We start from the raw sequence: 22,231 nt of genomic DNA on the forward strand, positions 1-22,231 counted from the left end.
GGTTAAATGTGACTTCATGCCCTTATAAAACAAAAAATAACATAAGAGACATTTTAAACCAAAATGTGTAACTTTGTGGAGCTACACAGTGACATTTTCCCATTAAGTATATAGGTTCAAGTATGATTAAAAGCCAACATTTTCTTGAATTAATTGAGGAACATTGTCCTACAGTGCAGTTAATTTTGTGTCTTAAATGATTCATGACGCGTCTACACTCATCAGTAATTGTGTGCATTATCATTTATTTATAGTTCTCTTTTAGGAAAAGGCTATCTCAGTGACATCTTTTTGCACAGAACATGGCCTATTGTTTCGAATTACTAAAAGTAAAAAAGATGCCTATACATGAACGTACATGTTGTTATTGTTATGATAAAGCAATAAGTAGAAACTTTTTCTTTATCAAGTGATAACATAAAGCAGCACCAAACCACCGTGCATAATCCCATGAGAGGAAAAGATGGTGACTGTTCTCGAAATAAATCGAATCGAAGATCAACATAATAATTGAGGACAGAAGTAAATCTTCGGTTGACATTTTTGACATTTATGCCTCATAGCTTTAATTGGAAAAACAGAGAGAGAATAAGATTAGTGGGCAAGATAACGAAAGGGAAAGAGGTTAAAGAAGGAAAAGGAAAGCATATAGGCTGGCAAGCATTACAAAGAATCCTTCCACAGGCGGAGGAGCTAAGGTGCCCTTTTAACACCGACGCTAGTAGCACGTACGCACACTGTGACACTCTTTCCGATCTTCGATCTCATGTCCCATGCATTAAATATCTCTCACCTGTCTCCCATACCCTATTAAATTTTATCCCACCCACCCACCCCTGTGCCATAGACCGGGTAGTCGGATTATACAAGTTATTAAATTGGGAGGTGGTTTGATCTATTGTCGTCCTGTAACTAATAAGGGTATCGATATTTCCTATAATTCTCCTCCAGCAAAGTACATGGCTCTTCTTCGTTGTTTCGGAGGGACCAAACTTGTCCTCTTGTTAGTACTTGTTTCTACTCTTTGCTATCATCCTACTCCCACATTTGCTGCTTATAGTGAGGGTGTATATGTCGACGCAGAGTGCTTGAAAGTTCCCGGATCTGCTTTCGTGGGATCTGTCACGTCTACTATTCAAACTGTCCGAGAAGTGATCTCCATCGTCTCCAAATTCAGTGGTGCTTTTGGTGGCGATTTCCGGCTTTCTAATGCCATTGCTGACTGCCTTGATCTCCTCGATTTCTCTGCAGATGAACTCACCTGGACTCTCTCTACTACCCAGAACCCCGCCACTGGTATATATCCTTGATCGTTTCTCTAACAAATTACTTAAGCTTAGTAACTAGTGATGTCACGTTATGTGCAAATGATCCAACATTATACAAGCTCAAAGCTAGCTTTGTTATTCAGTTCTGTTCTTTTCAAATTGCGAAATTTGGATGCATGTATTAATTGCAATTATTATTTTACTCGTTGTTCACCAGTGGAAGGAACTATATTAAAGAAAACATGCCATGTGAGCTTTTTTAAAGTTTCTGATTTTATACAGCAAAACCTTATATCTTCATTGAGTGGTCCGTATGCATCATTAGATATATTAATGGCGATGTTAATGTTTTACTAATTCATCTATTACTCTTTTACTTTTACTTTACTCAAGGTAAATATTATAACAGCACCGGTAACAAGGGTGCTGATATGAGGACGTGGCTTGGTGGGGCACTGGGTAATCAAGACACCTGCATGGATGGCTTTGAGGGAACAAACAGCTTTGTAAAGACGGTGATAGGCGGTAGTCTTCAACAAGTCACGTCGTTAGTCCGTGATATCATCGGCATGATACGTGAGGTTCCATTAACCAACGCCGATCATGTGGTTCCATCTGGGAGGAGGAAGCTGCGGGGTGTTGATGGCCCTGTTTTTCCTGGTTGGCTTAAAGCAAAAGACCGGAAACTCCTCCAAGCCAATGGCAGCAACATAGAAGCTGATGTTGTTGTGGCGGCAGATGGTAGCGGCAACTTCACGAAGGTGATGGATGCCATCGATGCAGTCCCTGATCATAATAACCGGCGCTATGTGATTTACGTGAAGAAGGGAGTATACCATGAATATGTAGAGATCGGTAAGAAGAAAACGAACATCATGATGATTGGTGATGGAAAGGATCTCACCGTTATTACCGGTAACCACAGTTTCATTGATGGTTGGACCACTTATCGTTCTGCTACATTCGGTACGTATACAATTAAGCAGCTGTGTAAATAAGCTATAATTCTATGTTAGCTGATCAATGTTACGTAATTAACTACATGTCCGCAGCTGTAAAGGGGCAAGGATTTATAGCTCGTGATATGAGATTTGAGAACACCGCAGGGCCTGAGAAGCACCAAGCGGTTGCATTTCGATCAGATTCCGACCTTTCGGTTGTTTTCCGGTGTGCTATCACCGGCTACCAGGACACTCTGTACGCCCACTCCATGCGCCAATTCTACAGAGAATGTTTAATCACAGGCACCGTTGACTTCATCTTCGGAGATGGTGCTGTGGTGTTCCAGAATTGTCAGATTCTAGCAAGGAAGGGACTTTCTAACCAAAAGAACACCATTACAGCTCAGGGACGTAAGGAACCAACTCAGCCTTCAGGGTTTGCTATACAATTCTCCAACATATCTGTAGAGCCTGAGTTGCTTAACTCCAGTATTTCCACATACCTTGGACGCCCATGGAAGCTGTATTCGCGAACAATCTTCATGCAATCGTACATAAGTAGCCTCATTAAACCTGAAGGGTGGCTTGAATGGAACGGTGACTTTGCCTTGGATACTCTTTACTATGCAGAGTACATGAACTATGGTCCAGGCGCTGGTTTAGGAAGTCGAGTCAAATGGCCTGGACTCCATGCCATTAATGAGTCGAGTCAGGCAAACAACTTCACTGTGGCACAATTCCTTTTAGGAAATGCATGGTTGCCATCCACGGGAGTCAAGTATACAGCAGGATTGGTGGTTTGATCATAATTGATAGTTAAAACTTTAAATATTCTTTATTAATTTTACGTTTTGTTTTCTTTAGTCCGGTGTATTGGTCTTCGTATTTCTTATCGATGATTATATATATGTATGATACTTTGAGCAAAGGTCGTTTCTTCCAATGTGAGTTCTATTGCCAAAGTTTATTTGCTGTGGATCACTGGATCGAATTTATACAAGAAAGCTAATATTAATGACCTGCAAATAAAATTTAAGTTAACAAAACTACTACAGAACGGGGATATGCCGACGGCCTCAACAGAAACGGTGACAGAAAACTTTTTTGTTGGTAAACGCTAAAACATGTTTGTTCGGACAGAATTAGTGACAGAAAAATTTATCACTATATATCGATCAATTTCCAACAGATCTTTAGTGACAGGTTTCCAACATATGGAACTGGAGTCATGTGTGTTTTGGGTTTACGGTGAAGAATATTTGAAGGAACAAGTATTTTTACTATACTGCGAATTATATGTCACACACATACACACTTAGTGCAAGAACAAAGAATGAAGTGATTTGAAGATTATAGGTAAGTAATCAATTGCAAATGGACAGAAATTTGATCACTTTATATATTGACTTTTAAGTGGTTACAGCTAAAGGAAGAGCCCCGCCATGTGATACTTCAAGCTCACGTTATGTTTAATGTAACAAAACCGATATTTTATTATAATAGTGTTTCCGCTGAGTTGTTATTATTTTGGTGTGGTTGTACGTGGTTTTCCCATAAATGATCTTTCTGTTCGTTCGGATAAATGTATCATGTATAATAGAAACTAAACGAAAAGCATAATTCTAATGACTTACTCATCTATCCCTAGTCACTTATCCACACCTTATCCTGTTTTTCCCATGTGTTCGCATATGCTTAATCCATGATGGACAACCAAATGATTAAATATATTATTGATAATATAATAGAATAAAATATAGCTTTATATAAAACTTTTAAATGTATGTTGAAAGACGTGTAGTTGGAAATTATATGTTTTACTTAACAATGAAGATTTATTTACTTTACTTAATAAAATATTAGAGGAGTTTTCTTATAATAATTAAAAAAAAAAAAAAAAAAAGAAAAAAAAACATATCGTCTTACTTTTCTTCCTACGTATCTTTTTATCTATTTATCTATTTCAAATAATAACAAGTATATTAAAATATTATTAATCTTATTCGAATATGAAACATGTCAACATTTTAAATGGGTAAAAGAATAAAAAAGAAATAGAAAGCTATTTAATTTCTCAAAACTTTATCTTAGCATTATTCGTATCTAAATGTTAAGCCTTTTGATAAATGAATAGTTTTTTTGTCATCTATAAAATTTTATATAAAAAACATTGTAACCTCAAAATATATTTGTCTTCTCTATCCATGTTTTTTTTTTCAACGTAAAAGAATTGATGTTATTTATCTTTCTTTTCTTATTTCTAGTGTTACAGTGTTCTTGGTTGTTCAAATAGATGATCGATCTGTTTGAAACATTACTTTAATGTTTAACTTAACGTTCAATCTTGAAGATTAACGACTTATAACATGGTGTAGTATTCGTTTAGCTGCAAAGATCATTGTGGTCGATTTGCCAATAATTTGTATTATAGGTTCCACGATGGTTAGTGATTCATCAAAGATTGTTTACCAACCATGTCATCAACGAACTACGACAAAAAAAACACAAGATCCTTTCAAGGCAAACAAAATTGATAGATGTTTGAGTCAAAAAGATATGCATAAAGCATTTTTTGGGTTTAGACAAGATGCTTACGTTGTGTTTGAATGAGAAAAAAGAGATGCAAGACTTGAAGGGGTCATCACCAATCTATAAACATGCATCTACTGAACTACGTTCTTCAAGATGTTTGGAAGGAAACATCGACAACGAGTCTCTAATTAAAACTAAAACGACTACTAATGACAAAAGGCTTGCTCAACAGGTTAAATCTGAGGTAACGACTTTTATTATTTCTACTAACATCCTTATAAGATTACTGCGATCACTTTTGTGATTTCAATATTTATTGCCGATACACTCTTGTCTTAGATGAGATACTGACAACTCTAGACCCAGAAGAAAGGATGAAACAAATCATTAGTAGAAGTAACAATGATATTGTTAATGTACCCCTCAGGAAAAACGTTAAAGAAGAAAAGTCAAACTAGCGTCAAGCTTGGCCTAGTTAGAGTCTGGTCATACCCAGTCTGAGGCCAAGGCCGGGCCTCCGCATGCATGGACTCACTGGTATGGCGGTTAAGGGGCATAACTGCGCCTTACCCTCTTCTCTCTAGGAGAAATAGCCCGACAAACGTGGAGCCAATCAGAGAGCTCCACTTGCTTATCTAACGACAGCCACGATCATCATTATATCGAAGATTCCATTCTAGCCAACGGGGGAACAAGATAGAAAAACGTGATGGAGGATCCTTCAATATGGATCCGCCACGTCTCGCCTCACAAGGGAAGACTCAACAGAATCAGTTAGGGGGCATGTTCCTCTCGATCAGGTATAAAAGAACCCTTCTTCCCCATGGAAAAGTAGACTTGACTCTTTTTCTCTCAAACATTCTCTATCTTCTCTCAGAATCAATTCTAACTTGATCGTCGGAGCTTCGTCCTGGGAACCACTCCCGGACGTTGTCTAACGATCATCTCTTTTCTTTATACTATGATATCAGGAGAAGGAATCAGCTCGACACCCACCATTAATCTCAATCCTACCATCTCCGACATATCACAACATTTGGCGACATCCGAATGTATCTCTAGAACGATACATCCACGAAGAAAAACCAAAGAGCAAAGATGGTAGGCGAAATTCCGGCGACGTCGGGAACAACAGAGAAAAGTCGGGTGTGTCCAACGCAGCCGTTAAACGGAGGGCAAGTTTCCATCCAAGAAGAACACGCTTCAAATCGCACGTCAGTCTCACAGACACTATCCATCGTTACAGCTGAAACGGCGACAACCTACATAGCCAGTCTATAGCGTCCTACAGTTAACCCATATCATCAAGTGGCAATTGTAACCACAACTCCACAGATTGTCACAACACAGCAAATAGAGATACATGTTTCTTAGCAACAATCGTTTCCATACAGTTCAGGCACCGGAACCTGGATCTCTCACAATATTTAACCGCAATCACAATATTCATCGGTGATCTACCCGCACGCCACCATGGCATGCATGTTCCACGTGTCGTTGTTCATACAACAACCACCAGTGTTCAACCCGTTCGTACAACAGGCTCAAGGTCCAATCCTAGAAGTGTCTTAGTCGCAAGTTACAGGCGTGCATACCTCGATCAACTAGGGATCTAGCTCCGACAGACCTGGCGTCCATTTCTCAGCGGCACCAGAATTCACCCCTTTCATGGCGACTGCTAAACCATTCAACCCGGCTGCACAACAGTGCACGGGAGCAAACCCATACATAGTTCACCCAACAGGGCAATACAAATTTCAGAAATTTGGGTCACAACCAAACTTGCAACAATATCAATTGTACATCTCGTCGGCAGCCATGTACAACCAGATTTACGTGAACCCCTACCAGGCGTAGCAGCATATGGCTTATGGTGGCATGTTGTACTCGTACATGGACAACTCCATGCGAAGTGTAAGCTCTAATTTCAGCCATGAACTACTATAATACGAGATCCCACACACTGGGATGATACCGAACATGCTGAAATACGATGACACTTCTGACCCAGATGACCACATCAATAACTACGAGTGGATTATGACATATCTTAAGATGGGTCGTCGTTTTACCTGCATCTATTTTCCATGCACCCTAACAGGAAACCCAGGAAAATGGTTCAAGTCTCTGAGACCAGGTAGTATTTTAAATTTTGAGCAACTAAAGTTCCTTTTCATCAACAACTTCATGCAGTTGAGGAAAGGAAAAGGGGATGCCAACTCTGTGATGGCGTGTAAGCATAGAGATGGAGAGTTGATTCGTGCCTGCTACGATCGATTCACGTTAGCTACCTTGAACGTCCTAGGACATGAATAGTTCATGGTGACGGGAGCCTTCGCTCAACGTCTGCTTCCAGGGGCCTTATCTAAGAAGATGCAAGGGGCAGTCCCCAGATCTAGGGACGATGTCACACCCTCGAACCAGACGGCGGAAATGTCTGAGAGCTCGTTTGACTATAAATTGAAATATCATCACAATGAATATACATAAAACATGACACAATCATCACCAAACATTACATAACACAACTGGTATTGTTCACATCAAGTACATGGTTTTACATTTCATATTCCAAAACATAAATTATACGAAGATTGATATTTCATAAAAAAATATTCTCGAAATACTCTTGATGATTCTTCAGCTTAACGATTACCTGAGAATACAAGTTATTTTGAAAATAGTCAACATATATAATGTTGGTGAGTTCATAAGCATGTTTGATTGAAAGATTCTGTATTTTTCGTATAACCCAGAAAATCCGATATTTTCTGTAAATTCCCTGAAAATAATGTAACGATCAAGTATAAATGTATGTGTGATTTCCATTGTAAAAACATGTATAAGTGAGCGATCCAAAAACTTCCTTGTATTATATTTGTTGTAAGTTGAAGGTAATGAATAATAGTATTTCCCTAGAAAATCCGATATTTTCTTATTTATAAAAATGTTGTGGCCCTTGTATTATCGTATGATTTGTTTTGTATCAATATGATTTACGAGTTTTGATTTCCGCAATGTTGTGATGGTAATGGATCTCCATGTGAGTCATTATAACCATGCATTATAGTGACTAATTCGCCTGTCTTGGCATTTTTCCAAACACCGGTTCTGATCAAGGTTTTGTCCCCCTAGATTGGCCTAGTCTAACTGTAGCGAACAACTCAGGTGTGGGGGAGTCACCGCCGTATAGATCTATACACAAATTCTCGCTCTCCCTCTAGGAGACTCTGATTGTAACTACAGGCTACGGTTATACACTCAATGGTGTCAACCGACAAGTCTCAATAGATCCCAATTATTACCACATGAATATGTATAACGTTATACGTATTTAGATTTTACAACACCAGATGACACATGAATGTGAAAGGATAAAGTCCAACAAACATGAAAAAGGACAATTGTGGCCCATTAGACATGTAAGTTATCATGTAAATGGACCACTAAGGCCCAATAAACATGTAAATGATAATTTAGGCCCGTTAGACACATAATCGGGTCACTAAGGCCCAATAGACATGTAATGAATTTTTTGGGTCCAATAGTCGTACCGTTGTTGTATTTCATTTGTTCGTTACAGTATAGTTATTTAGTTGAAACATTTATCCATAATGTTATAAAAAGTCCAGTGTTTTGTTATAATGATACTTTTAGTTCATTACATCAATATTCTATAATTTGAACTCATTTTTAATAAGATTACACTTTAGGTCCCTTAAGAACTAATTTGAACAATTAAAAGCTTATTTTTACATAAAATGTCATTTTTGGTCTATTTTAATTAAAACTAACATTTTAGCCCATTAATTTATAAAAATTTTGTACTTTCGGCCCAAATGTATAGTAATTGATGGATTTGGCCCAAAAATACGTATATTGACATTTTCAGCCCATCTTTGCAGAAAATTACATTTTCAACCCTTATTTGAATAAAATGACATTTCCGACCCAATTTTTATAAAATTAACATTTTTGGCCCAATTTTGAAATAAGAGTCATTTTCAGCCCTTATTTTTTTGTTTATATTCATTATTGGCTCAAGTTTTGATTAAATAACAATTTAATCCCTAAAAATTGATATTTTTGCAAATTTGGGCCCAAAAGGCCGTAAGGCCCAAATTGAGGCCCATAATGCTAAATTTTACACTTTTGGCCCTTTGAAAAGTATGATTACTATAAAAACTCATTTTTATACAAATGTGACCTTTTTAATCCTTATAAAACCGAAAGTGTCACAATTGTCTCAAACTTTTGTTTATTTGTCAAAAATGATCCTTATACAAGATTTTCGTTTTGTTTTTCACATCTTAAGCATGTATAACACTTTTATTCTTTGTAGTATGATGACTAGAGTATTTTGATATATGAATCTCACCCATTTTTGTTAAAGTTTTCGAGATTTATCAAGTTTTATCACATAATCACAACATAAACCAAGAAAATCACACATAACATGCATAAATACATAGATCTACACATAAACACTTGTATTCTCCCCCAAAAACATGTAAAACCAGAAAACAATGGGATATGAACTCACCTTGATTTTATGCTCTCGGTTTTTGGTGAAGATGTGAAGAGATTTTGGTCCTAGCAAGCTTCTTGAAGAACTTTAGAACTTAGATGGCTCTAAGATGCATAATTCATGAAATGGCATGAGTTAAGAGGAGATTTTTGAAGAAAGCAAGAAGCTAAAACCATGGATCTAAGCAAAAACTTACTAAGGATGAAGATATTGGTGAAGAATCCCATTGAAAAAATTTCTGGAAATTTAGATTTCTGGATATTTCTGTTAGATATTTTTATGAGATATAGATTTATAGAAAAAATTTCCGTTCATACAAAAAAAAAGCCTGGGTCTTGCTAAGATTTATTCATAAAATATATTTATTATCTATGTAACAAAGAAAAAATATAAATGACTATGTCTTTGTACCGACTAAACCAATGACTATTCATGATTCCATAATTGAATCAATTCTATACTGGTTCCAAATTAGAGGAATATTACGGTAAAACTTCATTTAAAACAATGTGGTAGAAAGCAATGTGCGACTTGAACAACATGATCTGGTGTGGATTTTTATTCTTACATCCACCATTTTCTTTTTTATAGGAATTTTTATATAGGAATGAAGGTGCTCTTGGGTCGATGTCGTTTGTTCTATTCTACTAGAATCCTTTTTTTATTGGGTTGTAATATAAATAGTTCAAGATGGAGCTCGAGTAGAAACCAGAAAGTATTGATTAATTTCTCAGGGGCAACAATCTAGGGTTAATGCCAATCAATAAATTGGAACAACTTCGTAAATATATCTTCGATATCGATATAGAAATTGAAAGGACCCGATTTGAGCAAATTTTCAATTCAAAACAATTGTTGGATCCGCAAAACTTTTTCGATCCACAGTGTATCATGTACAAATCAACCGTCGGTATGATTCTAGAAAGAAATCACAAAAGAGTATGTTGCTTCTACTTTGAAAGGATTAAGAAGCATCAAAGTAATGTCTAAACACAATGGATTAAAACAAAGATAAATGATCCTAGAACAACAAAACGCCGCTTCAATTGTCTCACATATCCGAATAAAGAATCCAAATAGATTTTCAACGAGACAAAAAGGGGGAGGGGGGGTTAGAGACCACTCAATAAAAAATATCTTAATTTTATTTAATATATTTGATAATTATTGAACTTGAGTTATAAGTACAAATGATTTTTTAGTTTTCAGGAAGAAACTTAAATAAAAAAGACTATGAGTTAAATTATAAGCTAACTTCTTCTATGGATTATTTTACTATTTATTAGAATTTTATCCACAGACAAAACTTCAAATCATTTTTTCTCGATCCGTACGAGGAGAAAACTTCCTATACGGTTCTAGGGGAGTTCCTTTTCATCTACATCTATCCCGATGAGTTGTCTATCGAATCGTTGCAATTGATATTCGATCCCCAAAAGAAGGAAGAGATCTTCAGAAAGTGGGTTTTATAATTCAATCAAGAATCAAACTTATTTAAACGTTCCTGCTATTCTCTATTTTCTTGAAAAATACATTCAACCTACATGAACTGCTCAAGGTATTTTAAAAAAGATGGAGGTTTTTAAGGATCTCTGCTCTAATCAAACGAAATTCAATTAAATTAAAGATAAACTAAGGAATTAAATTAAGAAATAAAAACTAAAGGTAGGATAGTGATTTCTATATCATTTTGGATATCTTCTCTATACTATGTTTTTTTTAATTTCCTTTTTTATTGCTCTTCTAGTATCTATTTATCAAAAAAAAAATGCCTACAATCAGGTGGTTTTCATTCGAATTCTAATACCAAGTAAGAAAAAAGGAAGCCAAGTTCTTTATATGACTTATATTAATTCAATAGATTATTGAATGAAAAAACATCATAAATGGTCCCTGTGGTTTCCCCAAATCTGAAGTTTAGTCCCCATGGTTTAAAACATCATAGATGGTCCCTGTGTTTTCAAAACTTTTGACGATTGGTCCTTATTGCTAACTCCGTTAAGTTTTGTCCGTTAACTGAAGGGCATTTTCGTCATTTCACTACCACAGACCATTTATGATGCTTTTTCTTCTTCTTTTTTTTTTTAAAAAAAGAAAAGTTAAATAAGATTATCATACATCATCATACATACTTATAAAGCTAGCATTTTTCCTTGAACCTCATGCATTTGAAACCCCCATAAAAATTTACAAACACCTCATGCATTTGAAACCTTATATTTTAATGATTACCACCCAAAAGTCTCTTAATAATGATCAACAATTCAAAGGTTTTATAACTTATATAATATATTTAATAAACAATTAATTAATACTCTACTATAAAAAGGTAGACACACAGATACAAATCACATACAAATTTCACAAACAAAACAAGTTTAAAGTTATTTGTATTGGTTTGAGGGCTTTGAACAATTTTTCGAGCCATGTTATTATGTTGAAGTTTTTAATTTGTAAGTTTGTTATATACTAATTCTTTTTTGTATTTTCTTGATTTAAGTATTCTTTTAAGAATATCATTGTATGTTGTGGTTGCAATTTTAATGTAAATTAGATTAGATTCATGTTATGATCATATGTTATGGAAGGTGATATATATATAATATTTAATTAACTATTGTATACATGTTTGTATGTTCATGTTGCATCAAAACAATAATTAATTAAAAATCATGGATATGTTATATTATCCATGTAAGCCTTTTTTAAAATGCAAAGTGTCTATCTTATCACTTTATATTTTAGTGTATCTTTAACTTTTTAATTATAATAATAATGCTTTTTAAAAGTTTCTTTCACTTATTAATAATAACAAATGGTTTTAAAATTAATAAGCAACAATTATAAATAATAAAATTAAATTACATGGATATGTCATATTATCCATACAAGTCTCTTTTGAAATGCAAATTGTCTATCTTATCACTTTATTATTTAGTATATGTTTCACATTTTAATAATAATATTAATTGTTTCTTAAAAGTCTTCTTTAACTTATTATTAATAATAAGTGGTTTAAAATTAATGAATAACAATTTTAAATGATAATAACATCAAATTATAAATTACATTTAGCTATAAATAAATTATATTTTAAATGAACATCATTATTGAAATTATTGAAATTAGAAAATGATCGTATAAGTAAAAATATAATTAATCAATAATAATAATTTTTAAAAATAATACTAAATAGATAATTATATTTAATTCTATTAATGAGGAATGTGGGTTAATGTCATGAATATTATTGTTCAAAATAATTGAGATTATATATATATATATATATATATATATATATATATATATATATATATATATATATACATTAGTGTAAAAAATATTATCTCAAAGTTAATGTCAATAACATAACCATTAAACATATATTTTTCAACATTTTAACAATATATTTTTAATCGTTGCCGCGCAACGCGCGGAAATTCGTCTACTAGCATTTTTTCTTGAATCTCATGCATTTGAAACCCCCATAAAAATTTGCCAACACCTCATGCATTTGAAACTCACACACCCTTTCACCTTCAAAGTAATTAATCACACATAATCTCATTCCAAAAAAATCACACACTCTATAAGTTCAACACCTCATGCATTTGAAACTCCCACACTATTTCACCTTCATTATATATGTAGTTATATTAGTATATTTTTCTTACAAAAAGTTGTCATTTGGTTGAAGATATTATGATTCAAAAGTTTTCATATCGTTGAGGCATTCACGATCCAAATATGATGATTTGAAAAAATGGGTTATGTCACATCGATGGTAATTGTAATATTATTTTTTTCTTTCAACCAAAACAAATGAAGCTTTTCTATTATTTCTTTATATTCAATTTCTTATTTGATCTTTATATGTGATTTATATATGTACTTAATCTTGAATGTGACTCTCCAAACATCAATGTTTTGCTTGGAATATCTTTTTCATTCTTCTTTTTCAAGAAAAACATTTTGATTGCAGGTTAGTGAAGAATTGTCATCAAATTTTTATGGTTGAATGATGTTAAATAAAGAAAGAAGATTCAGAAAACGGATATAAGTTTTTTTTTGAGCAAAGTAAACTGAGGTTGGTTTTTTCTTTTGATTTAAACGTATATTTATTTAACATTTTTATTTATATATTCAACCACCTAATGTTCTTATTTATTTGATTGCAGTTTTTCTATTTTGATTATGTTTATTTCTATTTTTTTGGGGGTTATCTTACACAACATATTTACAAGACAATATTTAAAAGATAACATAGTTTTTAACATTTGATATGTAATTATGATGACTTATCATGATATGTTCTTCATATGAAAGTAATTTATCCATATTACTACGACAAGAATTACATATGAAATTTAAGAAAATATATATTATATGTGATTTGTTTAACATATATATGCACCAATGTATATTATAAATTTATAATAAAATATCATTATGTTTAATAATTGAATGGATAACGGATATAATAATAATAATAATAATAATAATTACACATTTCCAAGTACCGTATTCATTTGAGACTCACACTACAACTCAAGAGTTTTCTAATTTATGTATATTTATTAGTTACAACTAAAGAGTTTTTTACTTATGATTATTAATTAGTAATCACTAATAACCTTTTATTTTCCTTTCTTCTATAAGGTTGTCAATTTTGACTCATTATAAACATTAATGTATTTCAAGAGATTTGTGATTTAAGTATGAAAAGTTAATATAAATGTTATAATAAATGTTTTAGTATTTTTATGTTATTAAAGTTGTAGTGTTTATTTTTCATATTTTTTATTATACGTTGTGTGTGTATGTGTGTGTGTGTGTGTATATATATATATATATATATATATATATATATATATATATATATATATATTAATACAAATGTTATAATAGATGTTTTTATATTTTTCTGTTACTAAAAGTTGTAGTTCTTATTTTTGTTCATACATTTTGTTACCCGTTATATATAGATTATCATACGTTTGATATATAATTTTACATAATTTTAAACGGTTTATAAAATTATCAAATAATTGTATATATCATAATAACTTTAAAATTAAAACTATAATCATCATCATATCATATCATATCATACTATATTATAAAGGAAACATTTTTTCTTTCACGATATTCAGTTGAAACTCCCAACTTTTCATATTTCCATACAATATGCTTAATTTATTAAAGTTAAATATGCTTTTAATTGTAAACATTATCATATATGGAAGAATTTGTGACTTAAAAATATGATATACTTAATTTTTTAACTTCAATATATAGTTAAATAAATAACCTACATTAATATATCAAATAAGCTTAAAAATTTAGTGTAAAATTTAAAACCTGAAGTAAAATATCAAATAATGTTTAAAAAAAATGCAATATATATTTTTTTAACATAGTTAAAAGGAAAATATTAAATATAATAATAATATATTATAATAATATATTTTTAATCTGCGCCGCGCAACGCGCGAGAGTTCGTCTAGTTTAATATATAAAATATATATATATATATATATATATATATATATATATATATATATCTCATCAAACATGCACTTAAAGAACTCCCACCACAAAAAATTTCACTTTAAAGCTCCAATCAACGAAGCTTGATAATCACCAATCACTACCCTCATCTTTATTTTATCGTCGGATAAACAACCACCGGAAGCACCACAATGGATCGATGGAAAACCCATATCGATGTTTTTCTTCACCTAGGCTTCCCTTATTGATATGGGTTTTAGGGTCCTCCTTGTCCGAATTTCCGATGGAGACAAGGTCCTCCTTCTTGTTGTTGCAAGTTCCTCATGCTTCGGATCACCAATACATCCTTCTTTTCGATCTCAATAAATTCCTTGTCAATTGATTCTGCTTTACAGAGAATACATAATTCACCGAATCAAAATTTGAGAGGAAATGTTTCTGATTAAAATCTTCAATGAAAGTGTTGTGAATCCACTGAACGGAGCTAAATCTGAAATGTAAAATCAATGGTAGATATATAAATATCGAGAGAAGTTAGAATACACTTATAATTAGCAATGTCTTCAAACGATTTACAATGTAAAATCACCTTTTCTGGAAGGATCGTGGGAGGATAGGTAGAGGACTTGGAAGCACAAGAATGTGAGGAGTGGAATCAGGTAAGGGAACAATAATGGATAAGCAGAGCACTACCGATTCCTTATGTTTGTATCCATATCTCTTACAATTTTCGCTTATTTTAATTCCAACTCCTTAATTTTATATTCCTATCTCTATACATGTTTATCTATTTGCTGAATTGGATGTCTCTAGAAAGAAAATTGGAAGTGCATGCTTCAAATGGTGATAAATCTTAATAAATAAATCAGAAAATGAAGGATGAGAACAATACACTCCAAGTGCTCGATGAAACACCTGAAAGAAAAGTACCTTCACAAAACTGAAAGTGTCTAATTTCACAGTCGATGCATTCAAAGTTGAAAGAAAACATCAGACCTAGTAGCTCACGAATTGGGTAACACCACCCATTTCAAATTATTATATAGTAGAGAGGAGAAATCGAGATACCTCCTCCAATATAAACACAAACACATGTAGCATAAAATAGAAATCGAGTTCCTTCGATCATCAAATATTTTACCGGCATGAAACATGAAAGAAGGCTCGCAAGGGTGGGGTTGGAGGAGTAATCTCAGTGTGTGTTTTTAGGAAGAACACGATGTGTGTGTGTGAGAGAGAGAGAGAGAGAGAGAGAGAGAGAGAGATTAAATAATTATATTTAATTTTTCTTCTTTTTTTAAAAAAAGAGAACATCATAAATGGTCTCTGTGGTAGTGAAATGACGAAAATATCCGTCAGTTAACGGACAAAACTTAACGGAGTTAACAATAAGAACCAATCGTCAAAAGTTTTGAAAACACAGGACCATCTATGATGTTTTTAAACCACGAGGACTAAACTTTAGATTTGAGGAAACCACATGGACCATTTATGATGTTTTTTCTTATTTAATTCAATACATTATTGATAGCATATGGAATAAGTTGTAGCTTCCACCCTAAGTGTTGTATCCCTAGTCCTCTGTGAAAATATTTGTACACTTTTTTTAATCTCCCAAAAAAGAAATAGAATATACGATTTTCTAATTTAGTCAATAAAAACAAAGATAGATGGTACAAATCTATCTGAATTATCTATGAAGAAAAATACAAATGAATTCTTTTTTTGAGGTGTTATTACCTAAATACAAGTTCCATCCATTTAATTCGGGTTGTTTGACGGTGTTTTTTAATGTTGGCAGACGATCTTCCACGAAATATAAATAAAAATATGAATGAACCTGAATATTTCCTCTTACAAATTCATTATTTGGATCCAATTGCAAGGCTGCATTAAACCTAAAATTAATATGAGTTTATTAAAGATACATGCGTGCCTAGTTTTATTTATAAAGACCGAGAGAAGAAATAGCAATGCACTTCCATTTATTTATTTCTTTATATTACAACATTGTATATTGAATTTTCTTTCTTATTAAGACATTGTAGTTTGGAAAATCTACTCACTTCATAATTACAAACCTTTCATAAATCCGTCATCAATAGCATCCCTCTAGTTCCCTTGAGCATAATAAATAAACCCTGATAATAGGTGCTCTATCAAAACTTCAAAATAGAGCAACATACTCTTTTAAATAAACTGTATTTGAAGTCTACATTTTGATCGTCATTCCATCCAGCTCCACATTCTAGTTTTCTTAAATAAGAATTTGTAATTTTAGTAAAATCCCAAAGTAAAAGAAATCTTCATCATACTGTGATAATGTAAACGCAAACACATTTACACACACATAAAGAGATAGAGGGAAAACGCTTACAAAATGAACCCCAATGACACTCATGTAACAATCAATATAAGAATCATCCTGAAGAATAACTGTATTTAGGCATAAATTGTGTGTAGCCTAAATAGATGAACTACATTTCCAATTATGTTATTGAACATTCAATATTAAGATGGAAGTAACTCTAAAAGAAAAGTTAAATCAACTAAGCCCAACTATATGGGCTTTTTCTTGTAGGAAATGCGAAATCCTACAGGCAAAAAATGGTAATGATCCTAATCAAGGAAATCGAATAAATTACTATTAATTTTAATAGTGAAGTAGATGATAAAATTATGCAAATAGTTTCATCGTTTAAGCTTTCTCACCCTGCTCCCGAGTTATAGCAAAGAAAAGAAAAGAAGAGAAAAGAAAGTAAGGAGAGAAAAGAAAAGAAAAGAAACGAAAAAGAAATTGTCATTTGTGCTCCGAGTCAGAGAGAAATGGAAGGAAAGTTAAACATTTTGTTCTTTCTTTTCAAATCCTCCAAATCGGGAGGAAAGGTAGGAGGGAAAGTTTTCCTTCCACTTCCTTCCTTTAATAAAATTCGGGAGCACCATTCTATCTTGCTTTCCTCTCATTTCCTCTAATTTCCTTTCTTTTCTCTCTTTAATTTGAACTCGGGAGCAGGGTGTAAGTGAATTCCCTCTTTTTGGATGCTCACATATTCTGTAATTTCTCAAAACCGCAACAGCGAAGGCCACATACCTTCTTCAATCTTCATCATCGGCTGTTGGAGCAGCTCCAAAATAATCCACAGAGAAAAGGAAAACAATTCTAAAATATTTCCAAAGCAGGTCAAGAACCCTAATTTCATCAAAGAATCAATTAAGAGGATGAAGAAAATCGATTACTCAAAGAAACTGAGTAAAAAACTTACCTGAATGAACAACGTTAATTGGAGGACCGGTGCTTTTGTGTATTTGGATGTATCAACTAACCTGCAATTTTGGAACTCGGAAAGATGAGAAACCGTTGCTGAAGTTTGGAAGCAATCGAGGATGGCCCTAAATCGAAATAAAACACAAAAATGAAACAGAGAACAGGTGAAGAAGAAAGCAAGAACTGGAAAACATAGATTGGTGGTGACCGAAGCAACCCATTGAGGAAAATAGCGGCAAACGTTTGGAACGTAACACGTATAATTCGAAGTCAGAAGACATTTAGTCAACAGGACCTCCAAATATCACAGCCCATGAAAAATTGTCGGTGGGAAGAAATCTAGTAAAACACAGGACCAGAAACGACAAGTCTCAAAAATACGGTGGCAAATTTCTATACTATAATGTTCCACAACATCATGAGAATTAATTATATGTATAATGGCCAAATGGGTACACTTGTAAGAAGCGCCGTATGCAGTCAGTCGGTGTTCTCTCCCCCGTGAACAAAGATACCATCAAATTATCTCTCTCTCAATAAATCAACTTGTTTAACTAATACTCATACATGCATCGTCTCCCAACCATACCCCACCACATACACCAATTAAAAGAAATGTTGGAGGCAAGACATGTGATCTTTTGTCCCTTTTTACTCCCAATCCACCATAAAATATGTACGATCACGTCTCTTGGTTTCATAATTTTGTACTTTTCTTTATGTCCTCAATGTATTCTATAGACGTTTAAATTCAGATTTACTCATTTACCCTATTCAAATATACATAAAATTTTGATTCATGTCTTTCTTCCGGTTCCTCCTACTAATACTCTTCCTCTCAACACATCAAACTCTATCTCGATCTTCTCCGGATTCAGCCTCCCTAATAAGATCGGTCTGCAAGTCGACTCCATACCCTGATGTCTGCTTCGACTCCTTGAAGCTATCAATCTCCATAAACATTAATGTCAATGTCGTCCTCCAGTCTCTCCAGTTTGCCATTAATGAAGGTGTTAAGCTATTACCTTTTTTGTCAAACACCGATGGTAATATCATCGAGAAACAAAAGGGAACCATCCAAGATTGCAACGAACTCCACCAAATAACTCTTTCCTCATTAAAGAAGTCGCTTTCTAGACTCACCACAACTTCGTCTTCTTCTTCCTCGAATAAGTTAGCAGATGCCGGGGCCTTCCTGTCGGCAGCTGTCACCAACAAGAATACGTGTTTAGAAGGCCTAGAGTCGGCTTCGGGTCCTCTAAAACCACTCCTAGTCGACACCATAACCACTGCTTACAAGCATGTTAGCAATTCTCTTTCACTTCTCTCTGCATCTAGTTCGAAGGAAAAAGATAAGTCAAAACATCACAAGACCACCAACAAAGGAATGGATCTTCCAAAATGGTTATCCGGGAAAGATCGCAAGATTTTCCGCAATGATTATGAAGATGATAATGATGACTATGACTATGATTACAACACGCTAACTGTGGCAAACGATGGGAGTGGCAACTTCACCACCATTACTGACGCCATAAACTTTGCTCCAAACAATAGTGTTGACAGGGTCTTAATCTACATTAAACAGGGGTTGTATGAAGAAAATGTAGAGATTCCTAGTTATAAAACAAACATCGTTCTGCTTGGAGAAGGAAGTGATATCACTACAATCAGTGGTAACAGAAGTGTGATTGATGGTTGGACTACTTTCCGATCCGCCACTGTTGGTAAACAAACTAACCTTAACATTACACCGTTTTTACACAAACTTATTACATGCACGAATCACAATGGACTAATAACTGAATGCTGATGATGATCAGCTGTCTCAGGAGAAGGATTCTTGGCACGTGACATTGGATTTCATAACATAGCAGGACCAGAGAAGCATCAGGCTGTTGCTCTTCGTGTCAATGCAGACTTAGCCGCTGTCTATAGATGTGCAATAAGCGGTTATCAAGATACGTTGTACGTCCACTCCTTCAGGCAATTTTACAGAGAATGCGACATTTATGGGACTATAGATTACATATTCGGTAATGCAGCGGTCGTGTTTCAGGGATGCAATATTATATCCCGAATGCCCATGCCCAGCCAGTTCACGGTGATCGCCGCCCAGTCCAGAGACTCACCGGATCAACAAACAGGAATTTCGTTTCAGAATTGTTCCATTTTGGCTACGGATGATCTCCGAGATCGCTCTTCCTTTGTTACAAATTCAACTAGTATCCCCGCAGTGAAAAGCTATCTTGGGAGGCCATGGAGGACGTACTCTCGCACAGTTTTCATGGAGTCGTACATTGATAATTTAATTGACCCAATGGGGTGGATCCATTGGTCATCGAAAGATGAAGGTTTGGAGAGCTTATATTATGGCGAGTATGGTAACATTGGACCTGGTTCAAGGGTGGAGGGTCGAGTTAGCTGGCCTGGTTACCACGTCATGGATTATAATGAAGCTACTAATTTCACAGTAACAGAGTTCATCGCCGGCGAAGAGTGGCTAGACTCTACATCGTTTCCTTACGATGATTGGGTTTGATGTAATTTAGTAATAGGTGTGATGAAGATGTAATTCTCTTTGTTTTTTTTTTCCTTCTTGGTTAGAGGTAAAAATGTGACTTTCATTGATTTTTCCTCATCCAGCTCAACGATGCTAAATCCGGTGTTGTGTGTAAAAATCGAGTAAGCTTAGTTTGTTAGTTGTTGAATATTGATCCAAATCATCAACGGTCACTTGGAATTAGTCAGCTAAGAGACCTGTTAATCAGGAAGTATTGGGCGAGATATTTGGGATAAAGATGCTACTTCAATTCGAGATAGTGCTCCTTAGTTTTCTCTTTATTGTTATGTTTCCAAAGTATAAATAAGTCATTCTTGTTTTCTTGTTTTGTACACACCTTTAAATTCAATAATAAGCGGTGGTTTCCCAATTCTCTGATTCTTAATTCCAACATTGTGGTATTAGAGCAACGGGAAACTCCAGACACAACCTTTGATTCCATTGTTCAAAGGAGATGGATACCCGTACTGGAACATACGACTCAAGACTCTACTTAAATCGCAAGACTTGTGGGAGTTTGTAGAACAAGGGTGTCCCATTTAAGATGAAGAACAGTTGCATGAAAACAAGAGAGAGGATGCCAAGGAACCGGCTATTACAACAAGTAGTTCATGATACAATGTTTTCAAGAATCGAAGCAGCAAGCATCGTGAAAGAGGCATGGGAGGTGTTACCTGAAGAATTTCATGGCGACTCAAAAGTAACTGCCTCTCTCAAGAGGGAAGTTGAAAACCTATCAATGAGAGATGAAGAAGTCGTTGATTTTATGTCGAGAAGTATGGACACGATGAGCAAACTGAGGGAATACGGTGAAGAAATAAGCGATCATACTATTGTTGAGAAAGTGTTGTGGAGTGTACATGCAACATCCGGTTCCAGGTATACATATACTTCTTCTATTGATATGGCTTTAAAGTTTAAAGAATGATTGATTTTCAATGACCACGACGTAGAGATGTAGCCTCCACGATGTGGCAAGACCTAAGGGAAACGTGCATCCTATATGAGCGCCACGACATTGTAACATCATGTTCTGGATAGTTTTGTGATTTAAGGCCCGTGGGCCTTAATCCGAGTATGAGAAGCTTTTGAGGCTTTGAAAGAGAAAGATTTAGGCCCTTTTGGGATGTGGGTAAGGTAGGTTGTGTGATAAAAGAGTTCGGTTTATGCTTTAGAGCCCAAATGTATTGCTAAAGGCGTTGGTTCGGGGCTTTCATGAATTTTGGATCTGAGTTCGAGTGGGCTTCGGGAGGATAAAGTTTATAGAAGTGTAGGGCTTCTCGTTACCTTTTCGTGTATATAAGGATCGTCGGAAACGGATTTATAACGAAGAAGTTATGGCCTTTAGAAGTTTTATGGTTTCAGGCTTAGCCGAGTACGCTGGGGGTACACAAAGCGTACGCTAGGTGTACTAGTGAAGAAAGAAGTATGTTGGGCGTACTGCTAGGGGTGGTCGCGAATGTTCTTCGGAGTACGTTGGGCGTACGCTGATCAGACCTGAACCCTATTTTAGGGTCTTCCACCCTATTTAAGCTCCTTATCTCATAACCTAACCCTAATATCTTCAGCCTCCATCCCTCTAAACCCTAGAAACCGACCCTAAACCTCCACTTGAGTGATTCT

At 34.4% G+C, this 22,231-nt stretch overlaps 2 protein-coding genes and 1 long non-coding RNA gene across 10 annotated transcripts; 2 read left to right on the forward strand and 1 right to left on the reverse strand.

Moving 5' to 3' along the window:
• The first annotated feature begins 602 nt into the window (after positions 1-602).
• On the forward strand, positions 603-3,137 carry PME44 (pectin methylesterase 44). The gene is made up of 3 exons (XM_079002806.1): positions 603-1,296; positions 1,662-2,234; positions 2,321-3,137. The coding sequence occupies exons 1-3, from the start codon at positions 960-962 to the stop codon at positions 3,010-3,012; spliced, it is 1,602 nt and encodes a 533-aa protein (XP_078858932.1). The 5' UTR covers positions 603-959; the 3' UTR covers positions 3,013-3,137.
• An 11,707-nt stretch (positions 3,138-14,844) lies between these two features.
• LOC145054578 (uncharacterized) lies at positions 14,845-18,677 on the reverse strand. 7 transcript variants are annotated; one of them, XR_013684845.1, is made up of 4 exons: positions 18,044-18,669; positions 17,872-17,970; positions 15,370-16,921; positions 14,845-15,270 (listed from the first exon to the last, which is right to left on the reverse strand). It is a non-coding gene; the product is annotated as an uncharacterized LOC145054578 (long non-coding RNA). The 7 variants fall into 7 exon arrangements; XR_013684840.1 differs by having other exon boundaries at positions 15,370-17,036; positions 18,044-18,666; XR_013684842.1 differs by having other exon boundaries at positions 17,872-18,669.
• A 59-nt stretch (positions 18,678-18,736) lies between these two features.
• On the forward strand, positions 18,737-20,978 carry LOC145054577 (Plant invertase/pectin methylesterase inhibitor superfamily). 2 transcript variants are annotated; one of them, XM_079002808.1, is made up of 2 exons: positions 18,737-19,772; positions 19,878-20,978. In XM_079002808.1, exons 1-2 carry the CDS (start codon positions 18,845-18,847, stop codon positions 20,585-20,587), a joined length of 1,638 nt encoding a protein of 545 aa, XP_078858934.1. In that variant the 5' UTR covers positions 18,737-18,844; the 3' UTR covers positions 20,588-20,978. The 2 variants fall into 2 exon arrangements, with proteins under 2 accessions (XP_078858934.1, XP_078858933.1); XM_079002807.1 differs by having other exon boundaries at positions 18,741-19,772; positions 19,869-20,978.
• The last annotated feature ends 1,253 nt before the right edge of the window (positions 20,979-22,231 follow it).

This window comes from Lactuca serriola, chromosome 5, assembly GCF_051521515.1.
Source record: "Lactuca serriola cultivar US96UC23 chromosome 5, Lser_US96UC23_V15, whole genome shotgun sequence".
Taxonomy (NCBI): Eukaryota; Viridiplantae; Streptophyta; class Magnoliopsida; order Asterales; family Asteraceae; genus Lactuca; species Lactuca serriola.